A 25,216-nucleotide genomic window follows, 5' to 3' on the forward strand; every position below is an offset into this window, starting at 1 on the left:
TACTGTATCTTTTTTCTTTCTTTTTCTAAAGTGCATTTTGGGAGCTAGATTTTGAAAGTCCCGGGAAGTTCGATTCAAAACACTGATTTTTTCCCATTCTAAAATACCACTTTCTGCACTTCCAACTTGACAATAAATTCCAATATCTAATAGTGAGAAAAATCATATCTAGTTAAACGGTGCTGTAAAAATAGAAGTATCATAAGCAGGAAGAGAAAGTGTTTTATAGGGGGGTGATGTTAATGTTAACCCGTATTTATAGCATTATGACTGGCTTTGACAGAAGCTGTCACTCTAAACAGGAAAACACATTAATGGAGAACATGCTAACGAGATTCAATTGTATTTTTCATGTGTTGGACTGTATTTCTTCTAAGAGAATTGTTGTCTCCTTCCAGTGCACGTTACCTCATTGTAAGACGATGAAGAATGTTTTGAACCATATGACAACATGCCAGGCAGGGAAGTCCTGTTCTGTTCCACACTGTTCATCTTCACGGCAGATCATCTCACATTGGAAACACTGCACGCGGTCTGACTGTCCTGTTTGCCTTCCTCTCAAGCAGGCGGATAAGATCCGTAACCACCAAAATGGTAAGTACCTACTTTGTCATACTAGTTATCAAAAACATTTAATAATTGTTATGTAATTCATCATCTGGGAGCGAGAGGGAATGTATAGCCTTGTCAACATGATGGTATGTTACGCACTTTCATTCCAGCATAGCTGTTTTATCATTTACGTTAAGATTCAGCTATTCTATCTACGAATATTAGCTGTTATCGATTAATTAATTAGGCGGAGTAATGTGGAAGACATTTGATATTTAAACATATCCAATTAGAGATCAGTTTTACAGTATCCAATTTGCAATAATTCACCTGTAAAAATATTGTACTGTCATACCTGTAAATTATTTCATTACTTCACTTCTGGGCCCACAGTAATTGGTGAATTGTATTTCTTCCACCTAATTTACTCAAGATTCACCCATCAAGTGCATTAGCATTCATTAATGTTGCTTGTGATCTCCTAGAACCATGTTCACAATGTTATGCATTAGAATCATAGAACTGGTATATGAAGATATTGTCGATCCACACTTGTTTGGAAGATGATGTTGACGGTTGCGTGTCAGAATTTCATTCGCCGAGCGGCTGCATGGAGTTCACGAGCTGTTCTCATTGATGCCCAATAGTTCTTACTGTCATATATCATGTTATTCATGTAATTTAAGTAACTCTGGTGAGGTTGACGTCAGGAAACGCGTCTGGTTGTAAAAACTCGCTATGAAGGTTCATCTCACTTAATACCCAAACCCATAGAGAAACTGGATATGGGATAGTCATGCACAGTGTATGTTTTTGTACCAACTAACTTGCCTCGAAGAATTAGTTGAAACATTTCATATTTGGGATGGCTCATTATTTGGCCTAAATAAGATGTTTTTCATTGTTTAATTGTCTGGTTTAATTCTGTTTCCCTATTCTTTTTAAGATATCAACATTCCGTCCTCAATCAATCCAGGGAACTTTCAGTAGACGACGGTATGTCCATATCTCAAATGCTTCTAACTTTTTTTTTTTTCTTACTGAAGCTTTCAACGACCAAGTTTCCATGCCATACTGTAACACAGGCCCAACATAGCATCACGCATAACATATCTTTATTTTCAAATTAATCTCGTGGGAAGTTTAAATCTTATTTTACTTGCAGGAGGAATTTCAAGCCATTTCAGTTCCACATTTAATTTCTTTGACTCCCAGTCTTTATGAAGCCATCTGCCCAAATATTTCAATTTATTAACACATTCAATATTGGTGCCATTAACTTTGTGTGCATCGGTGTGCTGCTTTTATTTCTAATTATCGTCATATATTTTTTCGTGTTAATGTTGATTTGAAGACAGCACTGGTGTGTTCTAATTGAGGAATGTATAATTGAAGTATTGTATAGTTGTACATACTAGTGTTTATGTACTTTTTTTGTTGTTGTTGACAATCACCTTTTTCTGCCTTTGGAGAAATATTTTCAAGGTTGTGTTTTTCTTTCCAGTGGTGTCCAATCAGGGTCCTAATGTCCAAACTAATCCTTCGCAGTCCGACATGCGGCGGGCTTACGATGCTTTAGGTATTCCATGTCCCACAACTGGAGGTCTCTTAACACCCACTAGTAATGTAGCCAACAGGGCCCATCGTGTAGTTCCTGGTTTGGGTGTTGTTCCGCAGCCTCCAACAATGCCTGGTGCTACTGTAAGGGGGCCAGCCCCTCCTCATTCCCAAGGTGAGTTGTCTGGTACTAGTTGTATTTTTTCCCTTACAAGCTCCGGAGTGCTTTGTTATCTGATGTAAAATGTTGTGTGTGTCTTTAAGGAGAGATTATGGAAGTTCAATTTTCTGTTTGTCGTTACAGCGGGACAACCTCAAACCTCAAATGTGGCGTCGGCTTCTCAGCAGTCACAAGTAGTGGCACCAAATGTTTCTCTCCCCATAGGGAGCGATCCAACAACGACAGCGGGACAGCCACAGTCTCAGCAGAATGCTGGCTCGGCCGCAGCGCAGACGGCCGCCAGTATCCAGCAGTCTGTGGCTAACATGCAGAACACCTTGTTTGGAGGTCTTAGTAATGACACTCAAGCATCGGTTAGTTCAGCTCTGTTTTTGAGATATAACTGGACCTTTGTACTCTTAACATATCCTAGCTACAGGATATGCATTTTCTGGGATTGCATACATATAGAAAATAAATGGTCCTTACAAGGTTAACATGAGAAGATGGAATTAACAAAACCTGAATTTTTGGCTGCATTCTCCATTGGTGCAGTATAGAAAATGAATAATAGTGTCCCTGGTTAAAATATTGGTACCTCTTAGGTTATTGTATGAGGGGGAGAAGGGGGAGCAGGAGAGAGAGAGAGAGAGAGAGAAGAGGGTGAGAAAAATAAGTGGTTGTCTGAAGTTATTGCTGAACGCTTCCATAGAATAGGACAACTGCTAACGTCCAACATTAGTGGGCAAGAGAACTTTGAAATATTAATAATATATGGTTTTGTAGAATCTTGAAGTGATTAACAAAATAATTAAATTAATGCGACTAATGTGAAGGCACTATTGAATGCAGTGAATCTGGGAATTCTGCATTGACTTTTGCAAAGAGTGTTGAACTGATATCTTTAACCTATTGCATAGACAGTTTCCCTGTTCTAAAACTATACATTTGCATATTATTTCGGTGTATTTGCCTGCTGTGTTTGATATATAGATGTTGGATAATGTAACAGTTGGTCCATTTTGAAAAGTGGTGATTATTTGATATTTATTTCTAATTTTTTATCGAGCCGGCCCCGCAGTTTAGGGGTAGCGTGCTTGCCCCTTACCCGGAGGCCCCGGGTTCGATTCCTGGCCATTTGAGGAATTTTTACCTGGATCTGAGGGCTGGTTCGAGGTCCACTCAGCCTACGTAATTACAATTGAGGAGCTATCTGATGGTGAGATGGTGGCCCCGGTCTAGGAAGCCAAGAATAACGGCCGAGAGGATTTGTCTTGCTGATCACACGAGACATCATATACTGCAGGCCTTCGGGCTGAGCAGCGGTCGCTTGGTAGGCCATGGCCCTTCGCAGTTGTTGCGCCATGGGGTTTGGTTTGGAATTTTCTATCGAGACTAATTTTGCTAGTATAAGTTGATGAAATATGTCTAGTAAATCTCTAACTTCTATCATGACCTAGAGTTGCCCGGGTGGTCTCATTTACTACCTGTGTGATAACAGTTTTCTTTTATGTCTACAGTTTCAGGAATATTGTCCTGCATCAAACCAACACTTATTAAGTACATTATGTGTTTCTTAGCATGAGGCTAACATAAAAATGTGGTGGTGTAAAAGTTAATACAAGTAAATCTAAATGTAAAAATTTCAGAACTATTCCAGTTAGTCAGTACAGTACAGCATACCTGCCAACTTTTACGGTTTATCCGTAAAATTTACGGAAATTGCAGCATTTTGCGGTTTTACGGATGGACGGTGTCATTTTACGACTTCGCGGACAGAAATTTGAAACGTTAACATTAGATAATCGCTCCACTTCTGTAAAATTGATTGTTTGAGTGGGTCGAAGCACGCTCTGTCTTGGCAAGACTACAATATATTGTAGTCTGTCTTGGTCGAAGGCAAGTCCACGATAGTTTGATAACTCATTCTTTGATATGATTGGTATTTTTAATCGTGTGATGTTTGTGTCGTTGTTGGAATTGAATTTAAAGCCGGGATAACAGTACTTCCGTGTGAATCTTAGGTATTACATACTATCCACTTCATTCCGTCTCGATATTGCAATCAAGATAAGAATTAAGTAAAAACAATTCCACCTGATCGATCGATACTTTTATTATTTAACCTTAGGCTAAATTTTATGTCATTAAAAAATGCAGTACATGTTTCAATTAAGTGTCCTTTACCAACAACAAATTTTAATTATGAAATGTGTTATGCTTTTCCGCCTAAGCTTTAAGATAAGCAGCTGATGATGATTGCCACGCAATTGAAACATGTACTGCAATTTTTAATGGCATAAAATTTAGCCTAAGGTTTAAGAGTATCGATCAGGTGAATTTTTTTTTACTTAATTCTTATCTTGAATCTCAGGTGTCGACAGGCTCTGCCCCGCAAATTCTTTGTTCCGCTCCGTTCGTTGGATTGTGAAGTGAAATTTCTGAGAATTATAGGCTGATCTTTCCCTTTTCTTAATCATTTTTTATACAAACTATTGTGATGCTCCGTTCACTTGTGATTTTACTTGTATTATTTGACCACGTGATTGTTGTTTTTTGGTGGCCTTTTGAGGTTATTACATATTTTGATGAGGGGTTCGAGGTTTTGTGTTATAACTTTGTGCTTCGCAGTTTCCTGTATTCCTTGGACTAATTACACTTGTTCTAATGACTGGGTATACCGCTATCAACAAAGCCTCTTAAATGACACAGAAGAACAACAATTACATTCGTTCCACGTGTGTGTGTTTTTGACCATGTGCACATTCTTCATTCACGAGGTTGGCGTCGTGTTTATTTAATCTTTTAAGGCTTTGTGTGTTTTGCCATGTTTTAAGCAAGTGTTCTACTGCCTTGAGTGTTTGTTATAATTTTATGTGACGTTCAGTGATCCAGGTTCTTTTCGATATTTGAATGGATCTAGAAACATTTTTTCTCGGTGATTTTCATACGCTATATTCCTATTATAGGTTATCATGAATAAATCCAACAAGAAACAGTAAACAGTACTTCCAGACATTTAATCTTCTGTTGATTTTCCGTGCATACTAAAATCAAGAAAGGGAGAAAAAATTGCCTTTTGTATGGTATCTGGGTGTGATATTAATATTGCACATGGAAGAAACAAAGTAACCATGTGAAGTGTGGTAAACACGTAAGTTACGTTAAATCGAAGGAAGACAACAGGAAAATCAACACCTTTTATTCCAAGTCTGGAAACGTTGACAGTGAGGTAATTGGGGCTGAGTGTCTCTTTACTTCCTTTTTGTTGGAACACAATGTGCCTTTAAATGCGGCTGATCATGCTGGTGCTTTATTTAAGATGTTTCCCACATCAGAAGTTACAAAGAAATACAGTTGTGATCGCGCACAAATGGCATGCATTGTAAATAAAATGGCAAAAAGTAAAGAGCCTTCAGAATGGACTATCTTCTTTGGCAACAGATAGAAGCAATGATACGAATGCCAAGTTGTATCCTAGTGTAGTTACATTCTACGATATTCTGCGGGAAAAAGTAGTGAGCACTGTGGTATCCATACCAGCGTCAGAGGGGTACTCAACAGGGCGAACCATAGGTAACCTGATGTTATCACACCTGAATTCTCATAACATACCAATTGAAAACTCTGTGGCTTTCTGCTCCGACAATACTCCTGTTATGATAGGACACAAAAATGGGGTTTCAGCAGTTCTGAAGGAAGTTCAACCAGGTATTGCCGTCATAGGTTGCATTTGCCACCTGATTAATCTTCTTGATTGTTATTTTCATCTACAAATCATTGGCCTATGATGTAAGTAGATGTGATTTGCAGTGTGTATTATATTTTTTCTTGTCTGTATTACGTTAAACAAGTTTTATTGTGTAAAGCCTTTTTCGATTATCACATATCTGCTTAATTTATCAAGGATGTCCTGTTATGTATGCTCCAAACTAATATTCACCACGCCTGCTGCTGTTTAACATGGATTTCTTCTTGATTGTTATTTTCATCTACAAATCATTGGCCTATGATTTAAGTAGATTTGATTTCATTGAAATATTCTGTTTAAAGCATGAATTATTGCATTTTGTAGCCCAGAAGTATTAATATTTTTGTCAAGCTGGGCTATGTCGAAAATCCTTAGATTTTTCGTCGCGCGTGAGTTTTACTGATAGCCCTTTTCAAAAGTTGGCAGGTAGGGTACAGTTAAGTCAATGAGTTTTCCTTTCATAGGCATGCTGGACCTGGCCTTTAGGAATCTTTGTTTCTTCTTGCAGTTGTCTGCAGATAATCGTCTGGCTAGTCTGCAGCTCCCAGCTGGTTTCCAGCCCGGTCAGGTAACGGCCACACCAGTTCAAGGGACCAAGGAATGGCACCAGTCAGTCACGCCTGATTTACGAAATCATCTAGTGCACAAATTGTAAGTATATTAATATGTTAATACCTCTACTGGCTTTGTTCTATGACTGGCATCCTTTGAAATCTCTCCTTCGGTCAATACCATTTCACTCCATATTCTGTAAATATCTGTGATACAATGACGATAACTTCACAAGTGACAAAATGTGGGCAGTACACAGGAAGGAGGTGGATTTCTTGAGATCTAATCATATGAATTCAGTACAGCTCTCTCCTTGCCCTTTCACAACACTTTGGTACTGACAGCTGTACCTTGCTATCCATCTAGCCCCCTACTTGTGGCTCAACAAACTTAGGAAGATGGTCCCACGGACTGGAACATGTTCTAGTATTATGTATTTATATATCACTAACTATTGAATGGTTCAAATGTAAAAGACTCCAATTAAAGGAATAATTATTCTTCCCACTTTGTCTCGCATTGCTTACACTTGTAAATTTCCTCCCTTCCAAATTTCCTCTTCGGCCTCCCTTGGTCAACTCCTGTTCTTTTCCGGCTGCAGTGGTATAAGGTTTGTGAGGCCTGGACAATCTTTCATTTTCTTGCTTACGGGGCGAGTTGGCCATGCTGTTAGGGGCACGCAGCTGTGAGTTTGCATCCGGGAGATGGTGGGTTTGAACCCCACCGTCGGCATCCCTGAAGATGGTTTTCTGTGGTTTCCCATTTTCACACCAGGCAAATGCTGGGGCTGCACCTTAATTAAGGCCATGGTTGCTTTCTTCCCACTCCTAGCCTCCTTGAGACCCCCTGTCCATTTGAATGGACATCATTGTATTTCTTCTGCTATTCATGTGTATGTTGGGTATTCAGCCCGAAGGCTGGTTTGATCCTCTACAGCTCCACCAACAGCTGCCATAGATAGCCTAGGTATCACTGAAAAGGCATACTAGTGAATTGAGGAGTGAGGTAGTTTCCCGTTTCTTTCCTCACTGAGCCAGAAGTTGCTATTGCATATCAGTATGCCAAGCCCACTGGAATGCATGCACCAACCGACCCTATGAGCGATATTTTCACACCATTCATAACAGGGACTGGCTGCATAAGGAATGACATTATTGGTATCGCTCATACCTCGGTCACTTTCATATTGCCAAAGCCAAGGATGAGACTGAGACAGGTAAATGAAAGTAACAAATTTATTCTAGCCCATACCAGAAGACATAGTGCTCTGTAAACGCTACATCCTGCCAGCAAAGGCATCTGATATTCACAATATTCATTAATTGGCACTGAGACCCAGTGTCCAGCTAAATGGAGTGTGTGGTGCTGCTATCTGTTGAAAAAAATTTGGAGGTATGAAACGATACAAATTAGGAATAACGTGTTTCGATGGAGCATGATCATTGTAGTAAGTGTTCTACATTTTCAGTGGAATTAAAAATAAATTAATGGTTCTAAAATATGTGTATTGGCATAAAATGCAAGTAATAACTACCGTATTTACGCGAATAATCCCCGCACCCTAACTTTAGGTAGGCTTATTTTGAAAAAAATATATGCCAACTTTGACGCAAAAAACCACATCCCAATTTCGTGCCTCAAATTTTTAAAAAATGGGCGGGTATTATTCGCGTAAATACCGAATAATCCCGCACCCTAAATTTAGGAAGGCTGATTTTGAAAAAAAAAAAATGCTAACATTGATGCAAATAAAACCCGTACCCCAATTTTGTGCCCCAAATTTTTTAAAAAATATGCGGGTATTATTTGCGTAAATATGGTATATATTTTAGTAATTACTATGAGATTTTCATGCAGTTGATTAAAATACAGATTAAAATGTATATCCATTTTATTGGACATGGGGACATGGTGCAGTTATTTGTTGTTCTGCTATAATCTCAACTAAACAAAAGTAATGTAGCAGAGATGTGAAAAGTACTTCTGCATCACTACAAATAACAGCAATTTCTCACATTCCATGAAAAGTGACGACTGTTACAAGGGTAAAATCAAGTCATAAAACTATATTAACTTTTGCTCTTTGTAATATTTGTTCTTTTCATTGCCCAGTATTTAGATTCTAATTGAAAATGAAAACGAAAATCCACAGTTGGTTTCCAGTCATCCGACCGGGTCAGGAAATGGAATGAAGCTCCCCATCTAGCGGTGAGGACTGGAATTGTGCCAGCTGCTAAAGCCTGTCGCACTTCTCTGGGGCAATGAAATGAAATGAAATGAACTAATGAAATGATTGTGTAGTGTTGCTGGATTGATTGATGACAGGGAAAACCGGAGTACCTGGAGAAAAACCTGTCCCGCCTCTGCTTTGTCCAGCACAAATCTCACATGGAGTGACCGGGAATTTAACCACGGAACTTGGTGGTGATAGGCCGGTGTGCTTCTGCTTGAGCCACAGAGTCACATTCTAATTTATTATTTTAAAATATCCATTACAAGAGCAAGTATTACCGAGCTCGATAGCTTGCAGTCACTTAATTGCGGCCAGTATCCAGTATTCGGGAGATATCGGCTGCCCTGAATATGGTTTTCCGTGGTTTCCCATTTTCACTCCTGGCAAATGCTGGGGCTGTATCTTAATTAAGGCCCCAGCCGCCTCATTCCCACTCCTAGCCCTTTCCGGTCCCATCGTCACCGTAAGACCTATCTGCGTTGGTGCGATGTTAAGCAACTTGTAAAAAAAAAAATCTAAAAAGGCAAGTATTTGTAGCAACTATGTAAGTCACTCCAATGTCTTCTTTCCAATTTTTTACTTAATTTTTGATCCACCAATGTCTTGTATCACTTTGGCCCGGTTTCTTCAACTCTATGTTAAATTTTGCTTAACAAATGTTAACTAACAATTGTTACTAATTTAACACTTCCTTTAAAAGTACCGTGTTTCACGAACATATTTCCAACATTTGTTACGAAACAATTGTTAAAGACAAATTAACACATTTCCGTAAGATTTCTGAACGCGTTTGGCAGTGAGCGTCTTTTGTTTCTTTACATATAGCGCTCCTTGTGGCGTGTTGAAATAGTATTTTGTCGCGCAGACACATGGTTGACATTATTATAGGTTATGGTTAGCGGAGACCGCTAAGAAGTAAACATGTCAAGTAAGAGACAACAACAGCGTTATTATGATAAATGCGAGACAAATGTTGTTATATTTATATCATTCTTTTAGGAGTGCAATCTAAGGTTCCTACATCACCGGGAAAATGTGTAAATTGATATGTTTTGAATGATTTTTGGGCATTATTTTATTGCGGGGAAAATAATGTAGTGCCTTGTTAATGCAGCAGTGGCAGCAGGAATTCTTTGTAAAATTCTACACACTCTTTTCTTGCTTTTGTGAACATAGTCGCCTACAATTAGGCCTTTTTTCTATATATATATATAGAAAAAAAAACACTATTCGTTTGGGACGTCGACCTATGAAGATCTTTTGCCCCTACAATTAGGCCTACGTGGAAAGTGTCTCGAGGTGAGATGTCATTTCAAACCTCCGCTTCGGACGAAGTGGAGGTGATATAACACTAAAGGCGAACAAATTTTACTTAAACATGTCAGGTCCGCAACCTAATAACTTCTGAAAAATTGATGAATCCCCGATTCCAATGCAAGGCGTGTATACTTAGGAGTTGTGGCATAGCGGTCATCGTACTTGTCCGCGAGCGTCGTAGACGTGAGTTCGAGTCTCGTTTCAGGGAACATTATTTAAAAATTGGAACAAAAATATTACGCAAATTATAGTACCGGTACACTTTATTTTCTACCTGAAATTAATATAGGTGTAAACGTTCTCACAGTTACTGCTGGATCTCTTTCTCAGTATCTATATTAATTTCTTCTTAATCTGTTTAACCTCCAGGGTCGGTTTTTCCCTCGGACTCAGCGAGGGATCCCATCTCTACCGCCTCCTCAAGGGCAGTGTCCTGGAGCTTCGGGATTTGGGTCGGGGGGATACAATTGGGGAGAATGATCAGTACACACCCCCCAGACGGCCTCACCTGCTATGTTGAACAGGGGCCTTGTGGAGGGATGGGAAGATTGGATGGGACAGGGAAGGAAGCGGCCGTGGCCTTAAGTTAGGTACTATCCTGGCATTTGCCTGGAGGAAAACTGGGAAACCACGGAAAACCACTTTGGGGATGGCTGAGATGGGATTCGAATCCTCCTCTACTCAGTTGACCTCCCGAGGCTGAGTGGACCCCGTTCCAGCCCTCATACCACTTTTCAAATTTCGTGGCAGAGCCAGGAATCGAACCCGGACACCCGGATTGGCAGCTAATCACGCTAACCACTACACCATAGAGGCGGATATATTCATTTGAGGTAGGAAATAAAGTTCCACTGCAATTTGATCATTACTTTTATTAAATTTGTATTTTAAAAAAAGTACGCCAACGCGGGACTTGAACTCTCGTCGTCGCGGTTTGTAGACAAGTACGATGACCACTCGGCCACCGCTACACTTGACTGTTTTGTAACTTTTCCAGTATATACCGGGTGCTTTACAATCGGGAATTCATAATTTTTTTGGAAATTATTAGGTTCAAGTTAAATGTGTTCGCATTTTAGTGTTCTATCCCCTCCACTTGGTCCGAAGCGGATCCTGCCTCATGACATTTGTCCTCATTTTTTTCGAAAATGAAACTGTACGGTATTGACCCAAACCCTTCTACACGAATTACCTTTGAGTTTCCCCTAACAGGTACATAAAGCTAGTTGAAATCGATTGGACGCAGGGTCCGACGCATCCTTGTAAAATCTATAAGCAACTGTTGCGCTGGAGAGATTGGTAAGTTGCAATCTGTTGGAAACTCTAACGTATTTTCTATATCGTCTAGTACCTTGTTCATTATGGCTTTGGTAATTAGAAATCTTTCTTCTGACAACTCTAAAAGGTCGTTATTTCTTAGTAGGGGTCGTCCTTTGCCTTCTTCAGTTTATAAATAGTCCTCATACAGCAGTAAAGCTTCAAACTTACGTCTTCCACATGCCTCCATTTTTAAATTCTAGCAACTGTTAAGAGGTTTAACACAGGGGTGCTGCTAGGTTAATTTAACACAAGTAATAACAATTGTTAGAGCTAACAATTCTTGATGAGACGACCATTTTGTTAAATTGTGTGTTAAGTCTCCTTAACAACAGTGTTAACACTTAACATTCGTTGAAGAAACCGGGCCTTTTTGATGTTTATGCACCTGTATATTTACTCAATTTCTCCTTATTTTCTGTAAATTGATTGATATCTGCTGAAATTCAACAGATAAGGGAATATTACAAATTGAGAAATAACTTAAGTTTTCTTACATTTTTACCAAAAGAAGACCCATTGTCCATTTAAATGGACAGTCCTCATTTAAGCCCTTAGGCATCTATACAAAAAAAATGACTCCATAACAATTTTTATTAACCTATTTCAATATATATATAAACAATTTTCATCAAAATCTTGCAACCTGTACTATGTTGGTTTCAGAAGGCTAGGACTTTCCTATCCTGTCCTCGCCATAAGACCTATCGGTGCTGGTGCGATGTAAAGAAAAATTATAAAATAAAACATTTTAATGCCCCCTGTGGCCTTTCCCTTTCTTTTGCCGCTATCTTCGATGTGCAAAGTATCGGACCTCTTCAATTTTCCTTTTGACTAGCGTTGCTAGAGGATGTTTGCCCAGGTGTGCTTCGTTTTAAGACATTAATCAAGACAGCTACTCATGAACACAGCTTTGTGGGCTTGCTTCCACTTGGGAATTCTTTGTCCCAAGCACTCTATTTCTTGACATTGCCTTTTTTTCTTCTTCTTCTTTCACATAGACCACACCCACAAGGATGTATATAAATCTACAGCTACTCTAAACTGTTCAACATATATCGCACTAAGTTATGTTATACTGTACAAAGAGCTAAAGACTAGCAATGACCACCTGAAAAATACACATTACTGCAGAAATTCCAAAGATTGTGAACTTTACCTAATACCATACTTGCTGAGTGAGGTAGCTTAAACATGTGGTGAATAGAGTTTGTGCTAAATTGATATGGTGGCAGCCTGTAATCGACTGGAAGTTTCTGTTCCCACACAACCAGTAGGCAATGTCAAAATGTCCATTTACAACTTACGATGTTCAGAGGATAATTTGATGTCTGCAGTTGTCATTACCCTTTATCATATACATTACTTTCTTTTCTGTGACCCTGACATTTTAAGTCTATTGAAAATGAGCTTCTAACTGATCTTGTTTTGATCTTTACAGAGTACAAGCAATCTTTCCTACTCCTGATCCGCAGGCGATGCTGGACAAGAGAATGCACAATCTTGTAGCTTATGCTCGCAAGGTGGAGGGAGATATGTACGAAATGGCTAATTCAAGGGTAAGGCATCGTTCATTGTAGTTAACATCTTTGCATGCAGTAATACATACCTATACCTTGTATACACAAATAATCTCCACCATTGAACACAACCTGCACCCTAATTTTAGGAAGGGATATTCAGATTTAAATCAAAAATCTAATTACTGTATATAGAGCTTTGTTACTAAAAGGCTTTTCCATATCTGACCCTTGAAGGTTATCGGCCTTATATGGAGCAAGCTCCGATGTACAACTACGGTTGTTAGCCACAGAGAATATTTATTCCCCCCACCATTTACATGTGAAACAGACGCTCTTGGGGTACTGCCACTAACATGTGGAACCTTTGTGCCCTTTATTGCCTCAAGATGTTTATTTTCTGGCTGTAATTTTACGGCTTTAACTGCAATGGACTGCCGCAGACTCCAGAATAGCATCTTCATGGCCAGTACCTCTGGCTTTATCCTCTTCCGCCTCCACAGTTTACGGAAACCATAACATTGCAAATGGATCCTCTTCTGCCTGGTTTGTTGTTGGACACATTACTGTAGACTACAGATGAAAATCAACAAGCAGAGAATAGGAAGAGTGATTCTAGGAGCAGATAGAAAATTTTGTTCAGAAAGGATGAAACAGTACTGGGCTGACAAAAAGAAGAAAAACCTCCATAAACCTGACTAAAGTAGTCCTCTGTTGGCTAAAAAATTGAAATAATTAATAATATAGCTTTGTTATTATAACATTAATAAAGTGGAAGTCTCTTCTTGCAACAATTCACAATGGTGAAAAATGTGTGCGCTGTAGCAGATTGTCCTTGTATACAATATTTCGTGAAAGCCAAGAATATGTATATACAAATAGAAAACCCACTAAAATCAGTTTTAAACGATAATTGGAGTGTGTAGTTTTAAGCATTTGTGATCAATGTGTAATATGTTGAAACACTGTGTGCGCCTTCATCTTATAATGGCCCGTATGAGTGGATTTTAGCATTTTCGAATTAGTGATAAAATTACATAAAATCGGCTTCATGGTCTGTATTGCACTTCAATAGATTCACAACTAAGTATTTATTTATTTTCCACCTACCTGGAGATGTTGATAATATACAAAACGTACTACTTTTAACCATTAAGTTGCCTTAGGCAGTCATTGTATCGAGTAGGTGGAAAATAAATACATACTTAGTTGTGAATTTAGTGATAAAATGTGAAATTATACAATTTATGGAAAAGTCTAGGTTTTGATACGAAATAAACATGTATATTTTTACAAATGATGCATTTTTCTTAAAAATTAGATATATGTTGTAATTTATTTCAGGGGAAAGCATTATTACAGTGCGTTAAATTTTTCAGTATGTGGAATATCTTTCAACGGCCGAAGAGCAGTGCATAGAACAACCAATCAAACAGCTTAATACACTTCCAAGCACACGCATTCATTCTCTTTGTGATCATAGTCGTAATTCTTGACATAGGTGTTGTTGAGCAGTAGCTCTATAAAGTATGGTAGCGATTTATTGTCTGATATCCGTGGGTAGAAGCGAAGTGACGATCGAACAGCTTGCTGAGAGTTACAAATCAGAACATTTTTATGTGATACAGATAGGCTTATATTGATGTGCTGACTTTGCAGACAAAGACTTGAACGGAAGAAGAAAGATGTTTTAGTGTCCTTCCTTTGCCTCGGCAGCACTGCAATGCATTTGGGCCCCACGAACAGTGTCGATGCAGAGAGGTTTTTTAGCAAGTACAAAATGATTGTAACTGATAGGTGGTCACGAATGGAGGAGGACACCATTTAAACAACTGGCACGTTGCACTTCAGTAATTGAAATTCCTCTTCCTTGTAGTTGTGTTGTACTGTGATAAATGAATATGTTCAGAATAGTATTTTTCACTTTAAAATTGTGTTTGTTAAATTTGTAAATATGGACATATTCGTGTGTGTGTTAATACTTCTCGTAGGCTTATGTTGCTGTATGTCTTATTTTTCATAGTGTATTCAAAACTGCATGACAAGCAATCTATATATTGAAACGGTTTACTAAAAACAGCTTTGACAAATCTATGCGTCAGTTATACTGGACCGATTTGCTTCTTTTTATTTTATTCTCTCCAGAATCACCCGGCGGTGAATCATGACACATTGATACGCTTTTAAGTGGAGCTAACTATGAATAATCATAAAATCAAATCATTAAATAATCACTCCAATAATTGCAGTTGAAGCCTTACCCTAACCCACAATACAGTGTGTACCTAGCAGGTTGCTAAGCGACTAACACTTTCATTAATATTCTGAGATATGTGAATTTCATCCTTACTAATGCCATTGCATGCAGCCATGTTTGACTACTACCTGTCAAGCCAGAGAGTATATGCTTCCTCTGATCATGGAACAATACAATTCCCTGCTAGATACTCTTTGATTCTCTAACCTTTCCCGCATTCCAAATATATTCAACAGATGGCAAAGCGGTCCTAATGTCTTACATGCGTCGAAGTGAAAAAAGTCTACATACAAGCAGACCCCTATCGAATGATAACCTAGCTACACCAGAAGGAGTGAAGGCCATATATCTTAAAGTTTTCTGTCTGGCAAAAAACTCTTCTTTGAAACTAACCTATGACCTCACAAGGCAAGTGTTCTATACAGAAGAACTGCGATTAAAAATACCATTGCCGTCTACATTATACTGTATCAAGCTTTACATCAAGAACTGCAGGATTAAAGAGCTAATAAAATGGATAGATTTTTGCCAGACTGCATGATGTCAAAATGGATGAATTCTGACTATGATCTATGGTATACCATAAAGTGCTTTTTATTAAATGTTCATAAAACCATTGAAAATGGCAGGCAAAACAATATTGTTACAACAGCCATTTCAAGACGAGTTATCTGACCTATTTATGACGAATGCTGTGGATCAGCACGGGTCCTCTAGTGTGTGATTAAACAGTATCATTTTACTCCCAACTGTTGTGTTTGTAATTTAGCAGATTATGCCCATTTTTAACCAATTTGCTACAAAAGACTAAATTTGAGAAGTATAGATACTATAATCTTAAAGGAAGTAGATGAATATTGTTACTTGGGTACTAAAATAACTAACGAAGGCAGAAGTACGGAGGACATAAAATGCAGACTAGCACAAGCAAGGAAGAGCTTTCTTAAGAAAAGAAATTTGCTCACTTCAAACATTGATGTTGGAATTAGAAAGATGTTTTTGAAGACTTTCGTGTGGAGCGTGGCATTGTATGGAAGTGAAACATGGACGATAACTAGCTCAGAAAGAAAGAGAATAGAAGCTTTTGAAATGTGGTGTTACAGAAGAATGCTGAAGGTGAGATGGATAGATCGAATCACGAATGACGAGATACTGAATCGAATTGGTGAGAAGAGATTGATTTGGCTAAATTTGAGGAGAAGAAGGGATAGAATGATAGGACACATCTTAAGACACCCAGGACTTGTTCAGTTGGTTTTTGAAGGAAGTGTAGGTGGTAAGAACGGTAGGTGTAGACCAAGGTATGAATATGACGAGCAGATTAGAGCAGATGTAGGATGCAACAGTTACGTAGAAATGAAAAGGTAGGTACAGGATAGGGTGGCATGGAGATCTGCATCAAACCAGTCTATGGACTGATGATATAAAACACTAAATTTAAAAATCAAAACGCTGAATCTCTGATTTTTAAATGCTATAAACCACGAACTTTAAGAATAATCAGTTAGGCATACTTCAAAACTCTAGTTTTCGTGCAGAATTGCATACTGTAGCTTGTTAATCATTTTCTAATTGTGCCTACTATGTGACTTGGATGTTCAGTTTCTTTCTTAAAATAGTATCGTTCCTGAGGTTTCTGTGGCGAACATTTAATTTTTATTACTCATACAGAGTCACTTAACTTCAGCATGCATGTTTCTTTTAAACATACTTCCAGGCCACAGTGAAGTAATGATCTCCTTTTCACTGAAAATTTAAACGGGAACAACTTTACTGAAATGTAAGCAGACATGAGGCTATATATCCTAACCGATGATATCATTGATGCACACTTTCATATCTTGATAAGTATCACGTTGTTAGTACGTTTCAATACCAGTATTAAACTTAGGCAATTGTTGACTTCAGACTTTATTTTTAACGAGTTAAGAACTACTGTCGGCCATGTTACATACGGAATTGTGTGCACTTATTGCTAAGACGTGTTCTTCCCTTTCGTTTGAACTTGCATATTTGTTTGGGGTCATGGTGTGTCTACGGGTAATCGATCATACTGTATTTCACCGTATAATTGTCACACTTTTTCTTTTTTTTACTGAAACGTTGGGAAATATTGTAGATTGCAACCATTACGTGGAGAATTTTTTAATGCCAGTATTTGTATTAAAGATAAAAATTTCATGTTGTTCCGCTTATAATTAATTAGAAATGTAACTCTACATTTCTTATTTATTTGTATTCAATAGGTTGAACTACGTTATTTGTTATTTCAATTTAATTGTAGTATTTGATTTACTCGAAAAATTAATTCATAACTAAATTGTATTTGATACGGGTTTAAGGTGCACGTAATACTCGCGTATATGCTTCAAATTAATTGAAATAGTCCAAATCAAAATTCATAATTTATTCGCAATAACTTAACACATGGGAGATGGGCCCCGAGAAATCTTGTATTACGCTCGCCAGCAGTAGGTGACGGGCCCCGAGATATCTCGGTTTTATTCACTCCATCGTTTTTTGGTTCACTGTGACATTTCTTGACCATATACCGTATTTACTCGTGTATTAGACCCCGTTGCATATTAGACCCTCCCTGGCTTTTCGAGATGAAGAAAATGAAAAAAATAAATCTCACATATAAGACCCCCCCCAACGTAATTCGTCAGAGATGAACAACGATACTGCTTCGAATCGGGTACAAGTCTTATTGCAGCTGAGATGGCATCGCACAAATTTGTGAATAGTTTCGTCCGTGCGACCTACGGCAATGGAAGCGCGTCGAATCCATACGGTACACCTGTGTTTCGTAGTTAAGAAATGTCCGCCTCCGTGGCGTAGGTCTACTGCAGTTCTGATGACGTCACAAAATAGGTGAATTGGCCTAGCTTCGTGTCCGACCTGCGCATTGCAAGCATGCATCAGCCATGCTATATGTATGTTTTTTGTAATTAATAATGTCCACCAGCGTAATGGTTAGCACAATTAGTTGCTGTTCTCGGGAGTCTGACTTCGATTCCCGATGCTGTACTGCCAGAGATTTACGAATGACAAGAAGGTTGATATGGGGTAAAAGTGGTACATGTAACTCCCCTCCATTGGGGGTGTGTCTAAAAAGAGCTGTATCACCTTGGATGAGGAAATGAGTTTACTTTAGTTGAGAAATATTCACGGTTGTTGTTGTTTATACAGCAGGCGAGATCATTAACAAAGTGGTCGTTTAATATCTCGTAACTCGGGCCACTATAGGTACAGTAAAACCTCGTTAATTCAAAGTCGTTGGGACTAAAAAATCGGACTTCGAATTACGTGATTTCGAATTAACCGCCAATTCGCAATTCAGAAGTGCCAACCCTTGCCGCGTTACTAAATATTCTAAGGCCCGTTACTACATGCAGTTAACCTTGATTCACAGTTTATAGCTTTCAAATGCCATGAAAAAAGAACTATTTCCAAAATGTATCCAAGAAGGTGCATTTACAGTATTCAAATAATGCACTCGGATATCTCACTGGTAAACATTACCTCACGCAACAAAAGAAAGAAAAAAAGAAATCACGATTCAAAGACGAGGAGAAATCTATGCTGGCTCCCATGTGCAAGTGCTTTATTAATTGTATTACTATACTGTATGCATTTTAGATGCCTTGTATTTACACAGAAAGTACCCGATGCCCTTAAAATCAAACTTTCCTATGACTCTATCCTTGTACGATTTCCTGCCATGGCACTTCTCTCGTACTTCAGAAATGTAATTACTTGCCGCGTCACAAAGTATTCTAAGACCCATTAATGCATGCAATCACCTCGATTCACAGTTTAAACCTTTCAAATGCCATGGAAAAAACTATTTCCGAACTGTATCCAATGGTGCATTTACAATGTTCAAATAATGCACTTGGATAAATCTCTGACAAACATAACCTCACGCAACGAAAGAAAAAGAATCACACTATTCAAAGACGATAATAAATTATGCAGGTTCCCCTGTGCAGATGCGTTATCTTTTTGGATTTCTGTACTGTTTGCATTTTTGATGCTTTGTACTGGCATGGAATGTGCCCGACGCCCTTAAAACATTGTAGCTTATCGAACTTTCCTATGGCGAGGGGATAAAGTATCTCACGCCCATGTGCATTGCAACGCACTACTATGACCCCCATCCCTCACCCTTGTACTATTTTCCGGCTGGCAATTTTTCCTTTAAAACCATAAGACCGTTTGGGCTCGCATTAAAATAAAGCAATGCAGTTTTACCGGCAATGACAATATTGTTCGGTATCTCCGAATTTATTATATGAGCCATGTTTTTTCGTCAACTGTCGGCATCGCCAGTGTTCGCGGATTCTGTTTTCCCGCACACTGCCTGTTGCGTGATATTACGGCATTCCTTAAAAGGTTGAATACAAAAGAATTCTGATTTCACTCAACTTAGCGCACTGTAGACCCACCGAAGTGAGTGTAAGTGCGGAAAGCTACACCTCCACGTTATGGAACGCACGTTCCATTATGAAGCGGAGCAGATAAATTTCGAGTTGGCGTCTCCGAAGACCTTAAAAAGTAGTTAGTGGGACGTAAAACAAATAACATTAATTATTAATTTCGAGTTGAAATTACTCTGTAACATACTATTGTTTTAAAATGTAAAGGCAGTTTTGAATTAAAAGTCTGAATTTCGGTAATGGGGCCGACATTGTTCTTCAAATTACGAATTATCCGTATTTCGAATTAAACAACTGAAATAACATGCAGAACTGTATCTCATGTTTCCGGGAACGAGAGCTTCTTCGAATTAGGCAGGAATTTGAATTTATCCATTTCGAATGATGAAGTTTTCTACTGTATATATTTGGAGAGAAGTAAGTTTAAAACATGATAAAAGCTATCCAATTAAAAAAATTGTTTTAGCCGCCAATGTACCTAATAATAATAATAATAATAATAATAATAATAATAATAATAATAATAATACAATCATTAATAAAAAACATCAGTTGGATGGACAATGGAGATTATTGCCTAATGCAGTGGTTTATAGGGAAAGTGAATCTATAATAGATACGATGAGAAATAGAAGAATTGCCTGTTTCCGTCATCTTTCTAGATTAAATGATAATAGGATAATAAAACAACTATTTAATCACTTTTGGAAAAGTAAAACAAAAAATAATTGGTTTAAAGAAATTCAGAATGATTTAGAAGAGCTGAATATTACAATGAAGCAAATTGAAAATAGAGGAGAAGAAAGGATTCTCAAGAACAAACAAATAAGATTGTTATTAAAAACTGTACAACACAAACAATGTGTCATATCTGATGAAGTTAAGGCAGAGGTTTTGGGAAAGGAAGATGATGCAAGCTAAATCTTCAGTTAATTCTTTGTTAATGTAAATGTATTTGGGTTTGATTTAAGTGCTCCAATGTGGGCGTAAACTATGTAAATAAATAATAATGTTGTTGTTGAGTCATCAGTCCATAGACTGGTTTGATGCAGCCCTCCATGCCACCCTATCCTGTACCTACCTTTTCATTTCTACGTAACTATTGCATCCTACATCTGCTCTAATCTGTTTGTCATATTCATACCTTGGTCTACCCCTACCATTCTTGCCACCTACACTTCCTTCAAAAACCAACTGAACAAGTCCTGGGTGTCTTAAGATGTGTCCTATCATTCTATCTCTTCTTCTCGTCAAATGTAGCCAAATCGATCTCCTCTCACCAATTCGATTCAGTATCTCTTCATTCGTGATTCGATCTATCCATCTCACCTTCAGCATTCTTCTGTAACACCACATTTCAAAAGCTTCTATTCTCTTTCTTTCTGAGCTAGTTATCGTCCATGTTTCACTTCCATACAATGCCACGCTCCACACAAAAGTCTTCAAAAACATCTTTCTAATTCTGATATCAATGTTTGAAGTGAGCAAATTTCTTTTCTTAAGAAAGCTCTTCCTTGCTTGTGCTAGTCTGCATTTTATGTCCTCCTTACTTCTGCCATCGTTGGTTATTTTACTACCCAAGTAACAATATTCATCTACTTCCTTTAAGACTTCGTTTCCTAATCTAATATTTCCTACATCACCTGCCTTCGTTCGACTGCACTCCATTACTTTTGTTTTGGACTTATTTATTTTCATCTTGTACTCTTTACCTAAGACTTCATCCATACCATTCAGCAACTTCTCGAGATCTTCTGCAGTCTCAGATAAAATAACAATATCATCGGCAAATCTCAAGGTTTTGATTTCCTCTCCTTGGACTGAGATTCCCTTTCCAAATTTCTCTTTGATTTTCTTTACTGCCTGTTCTATGTAAACATTGAAAAGGAGAGGGGACAAACTGCAGCCTTGCCTCACTCCTTTCTGGATTGCTGCTTCTTTTTCAAAGCCCTCGATTCTTATCACAGCAGACTGATTTGTATACAGGTTGTAGATAATTCTTCGTTCTCGGTATCTGATTCCTATCATCTTCAGAATCATAAATAGCCTGGTCCAATCAACATTATCGAATGCCTTTTCTAGATCTACGAATGCCATGTACGTGGGCTTGTTCTTCTTGATTCGATCTTCTAAGATCAGACGTAAAGTCAGGATTGCTTCACGTGTTCCTACATTTCTTCTGAAGCCAAATTGATCTTCCCCCAACTCAGCTTCAACTTGTTTTTCCATTCTTCTGTAAATAATACGTGTTAAAATTTTGCAGGCATGAGATACTAAACTAATAGTGCGGTAGTTTTCACACCTGTCAGCACCGGCTTTCTTGGGAATAGGTATAACAACATTCTGCCGAAAATCGGATGGGACTTCTCCTGTCTCATACATCTTGCACACTAAATGAAATAACCTTACCATGCTGGTTTCTCCTAAGGCAGTCAGTAATTCAGAGGGAATATCATCAATTCCAGGTGCCTTATTCCTATTTAGGTCACTCACAGCTCTGTCAAACTCTGACCTCAAAATTGGGTCTCCCATTTCATCAGCATCAACAACCTCTTCATGTTCCAGAACGAAATTATCTACATCGTTACCTTCATACAACTGTTGGATATGCTCCTGCCATCTTTCTGCTTTGTCTTCTTTCCCTAGAAGTGGCTTTCCATCTGAGCTCTTAATATTCATGCACCTAGATTTCCTTTCTCCAAAGGTTTCCTTGATTTTCCTGTATGCAGCATCTACCTTTCCCAGGACCATACAGCCTTCGACATCCTTGCACTTCTCCTTCAGCCATTCTTCCTTAGCTACCTTGCACTTTCTATCCACTTCATTCTTTAATCGCCTGTATTCTTTTCTGCCCTCTTCATTTCTAGCATTCTTGTATTTTCGTCGTTCATCAATCAGGTCTAGTATCTCCTGAGTTATCCACTGATTCTTAGTTGATCTTTTCTTCCTTCCTAACATTTCTTCAGCAGCCCTACTGACTTCATTTTTCATGACTCTCCACTCTTCCTCTACTGTGTTTCCTTCGGCCTTTTCATTTAGTCCTTGTGCAACATGTTCCTTGAAACAATCCATCACACTCTTTTCTTTCAACTTGTCTAGATCCCATCTTTTTGCATTCTTTCCTTTCTTCAATTTCTTCAACTTCAGATGGCCTTTCATGACCAACAAGTTGTGGTCAGAGTCCACGTCTGCTCCTGGGAAAGTTTTGCAATCCAACACCTGGTTTCTGAATCTCTGCCTAATCATAATGAAGTCTATTTGATACCTTCCAGTGTCTCCAGGTCTCGTCCACGTATACAGCTGTCGTTCGTGGTGTTTGAACCAAGTATTGGCGAGGACTAAATTATGGTCAGTGCAGAATTCAACCAGCCGACTTCCTCTTTCGTTCCTTTGTCCCAATCCAAATTCTCCTACTGTGCTACCTTCTCTTCCTTTGCCTACCACTGCGTTCCAGTCTCCCATCACAATTAGATTCTCGTCACCTTTTACATATTGTATTAAATCTTCTATCTCCTCATATATTCTTTCAATTTCTTCATCATCCGTTGAACTAGTAGGCATATAGACCTGCACTATTGTGGTGGGCATTGGTTTGGTGTCTATCTTGGCGACAATAATTCTTTCACTATGCTGGTCGTAGTAGCTTATCCGCTGCCCTATTTTCTTATTCATTATTAAACCAACTCCTGCATTACCCCTGTTTGATTTCGTGTTGATAATTCGGTAGTCGCCTGACCAAAAATCTTGTTCTTCCTGCCAACGTACTTCACTTATACCAACTACATCTAACTTTAGCCTATCCATCTCCCTTTTCAGATTCTCTAACCTACCACAACGATTCAAACTTCTAACATTCCACGCTCCGACTCGCAGAATGTCAGTATCCATCTTCCTGATGATCGCCCCCTCTCATGTAGTCCCCACCCGGAGATCCGAATGGGGGACTAGTTTACCTCCGGAATATTTTACCCGGGAGGAAGCCATCATCAGTACATCGTTCATACAGAGAGAGCTGCATGTCCTCGGGAGGTGGTTACGGCTGTAGTTTCCCGTTGCTTTCAGCCGTGTAGCAGGATCAACACAGCTAAGCCATGTTGAGTATTATTACAAGGCCGTATCAGTCAATCATCTAGACTGCCGCCCTTGCAACTACCGAAAGGCTGCTACCCTCCTTTCGATGAACCATTCGTTAGTCTGGTCTCTCAACAGATACCCATCCGATATGGTTGCACCTGCGGCTCGGCTATCTGCATCATTGGGACACGCAAGCCTCCCCACCGCGGCAAGGTCACATGTCCCCTCGTACTTTAAACGATTTTCGGAGATGCCAAACAAAACATACTAGGCCTAGGGTATGCGTTAATAGAAAAGGAGACAACAAATGTACGAAATTAAACATTATGATAATAAAACGCATTGCCGCCAAGCCTGTATATATCCATAAATGTGGTATATTTTCCTGTTATTTATTTTTATTCTTTCCGTCATGGAACTTTTGGCAATATCAGGGCGATAATATACCTAACCTAAACAATGTGGTTTGTCTTATCTCATGGACAGCTGTTTACGTAAATCTGGAAGTGATAAATGTAGAGAAGAAGCATGAAATGTACTTTAAAATAAGGGTCTGTGTTTCAACCACCGTAGTTATCAAAAGAATGTTTCCAGTTACTATGTATTACATTCGGAAGTACAACTCATAACATTCGCTGGTTATCAGCTGATGGTTTGGCATGCTTTCTACAGTACGGCTTTATTCGGAAGGAGTGGCTTCTGCTACATATACACCAACTGGGAATATCAGAGACCCTCTCCAGAAACCATTTGGGAATAGATTCACACTGTTTAGACTCTATAGACGGCAACAAAATTACTTTTACAAGGTTCAAAAAGACGGGACCTTGTATGCTCTCGATTGCAGTGCATGGCTCAAAGAGAATGAAGCATGGTTGACGCGACTGGCGAGATGGCACTGAAGATGCCATCAATTGAATTGCCGGCACGCCGGTAGCAGGGCAGGGAAGTTGCCCGCACAAGGTGATAATTCAAATGAAAGCAGTAATCAGGTTTACTGTATGGTAGGCCTACTGCTGAACTGAAAGAGACAAATGACTGGCCATTAAGTTCCTTTGTATAAATATTTAATTATATGATAACATGATACCCTTATCCCTTTTTTTCTACGGGGTCGAGTATGACGTGAGACGAATCTTCGTAGCGAGTTTTTACGACCGTATGCCCTTCCTGACATCAACCTCACTAGATGAATGAATGAGATGTAACGAAAGACATAATATGAGTAACTAAAACTAACTTTTATATGTACCGTAGGCCTAAAAGTCGTGTTCACCATTTATTGTCTTTTTACGTTTAGAAATACTGCCTTCCAACAAAAATAGCCAGTATAACTTAAACACATTCTAAGTTTGTTAAATAATAGTATTGAACCGACGTGCTCTAGACTGGGGTGTTAATCTCCTTTTCAAGCCCCACTGTTGGCGATAATTTTTCTTGAACCCAACACTTGTTTTTTGCAACCACGGTGGGTGGCAAATTTT

General features: G+C 38.7%; 1 protein-coding gene across 2 annotated transcripts in view; it reads left to right on the top strand.

Annotated features, from left to right (window-relative positions):
- Positions 1–25,216, top strand: part of LOC136884354 (CREB-binding protein) — a 263,590-nt gene that overhangs the window by 75,479 nt on the left and 162,895 nt on the right. For both annotated transcript variants that reach the window (XM_067156476.2, XM_067156477.2), the window contains exons 8-12: positions 399–594; positions 2,057–2,284; positions 2,414–2,643; positions 6,529–6,671; positions 12,881–12,998. In XM_067156476.2, the coding sequence (XP_067012577.2) occupies positions 399–594; positions 2,057–2,284; positions 2,414–2,643; positions 6,529–6,671; positions 12,881–12,998 (915 nt within the window). The remainder of the gene's footprint in view (positions 1–398; positions 595–2,056; positions 2,285–2,413; positions 2,644–6,528; positions 6,672–12,880; positions 12,999–25,216) is intronic.

The sequence above is a fragment of the Anabrus simplex genome, chromosome 12, assembly GCF_040414725.1.
Source record: "Anabrus simplex isolate iqAnaSimp1 chromosome 12, ASM4041472v1, whole genome shotgun sequence".
Classification (NCBI taxonomy): Eukaryota; Metazoa; Arthropoda; class Insecta; order Orthoptera; family Tettigoniidae; genus Anabrus; species Anabrus simplex.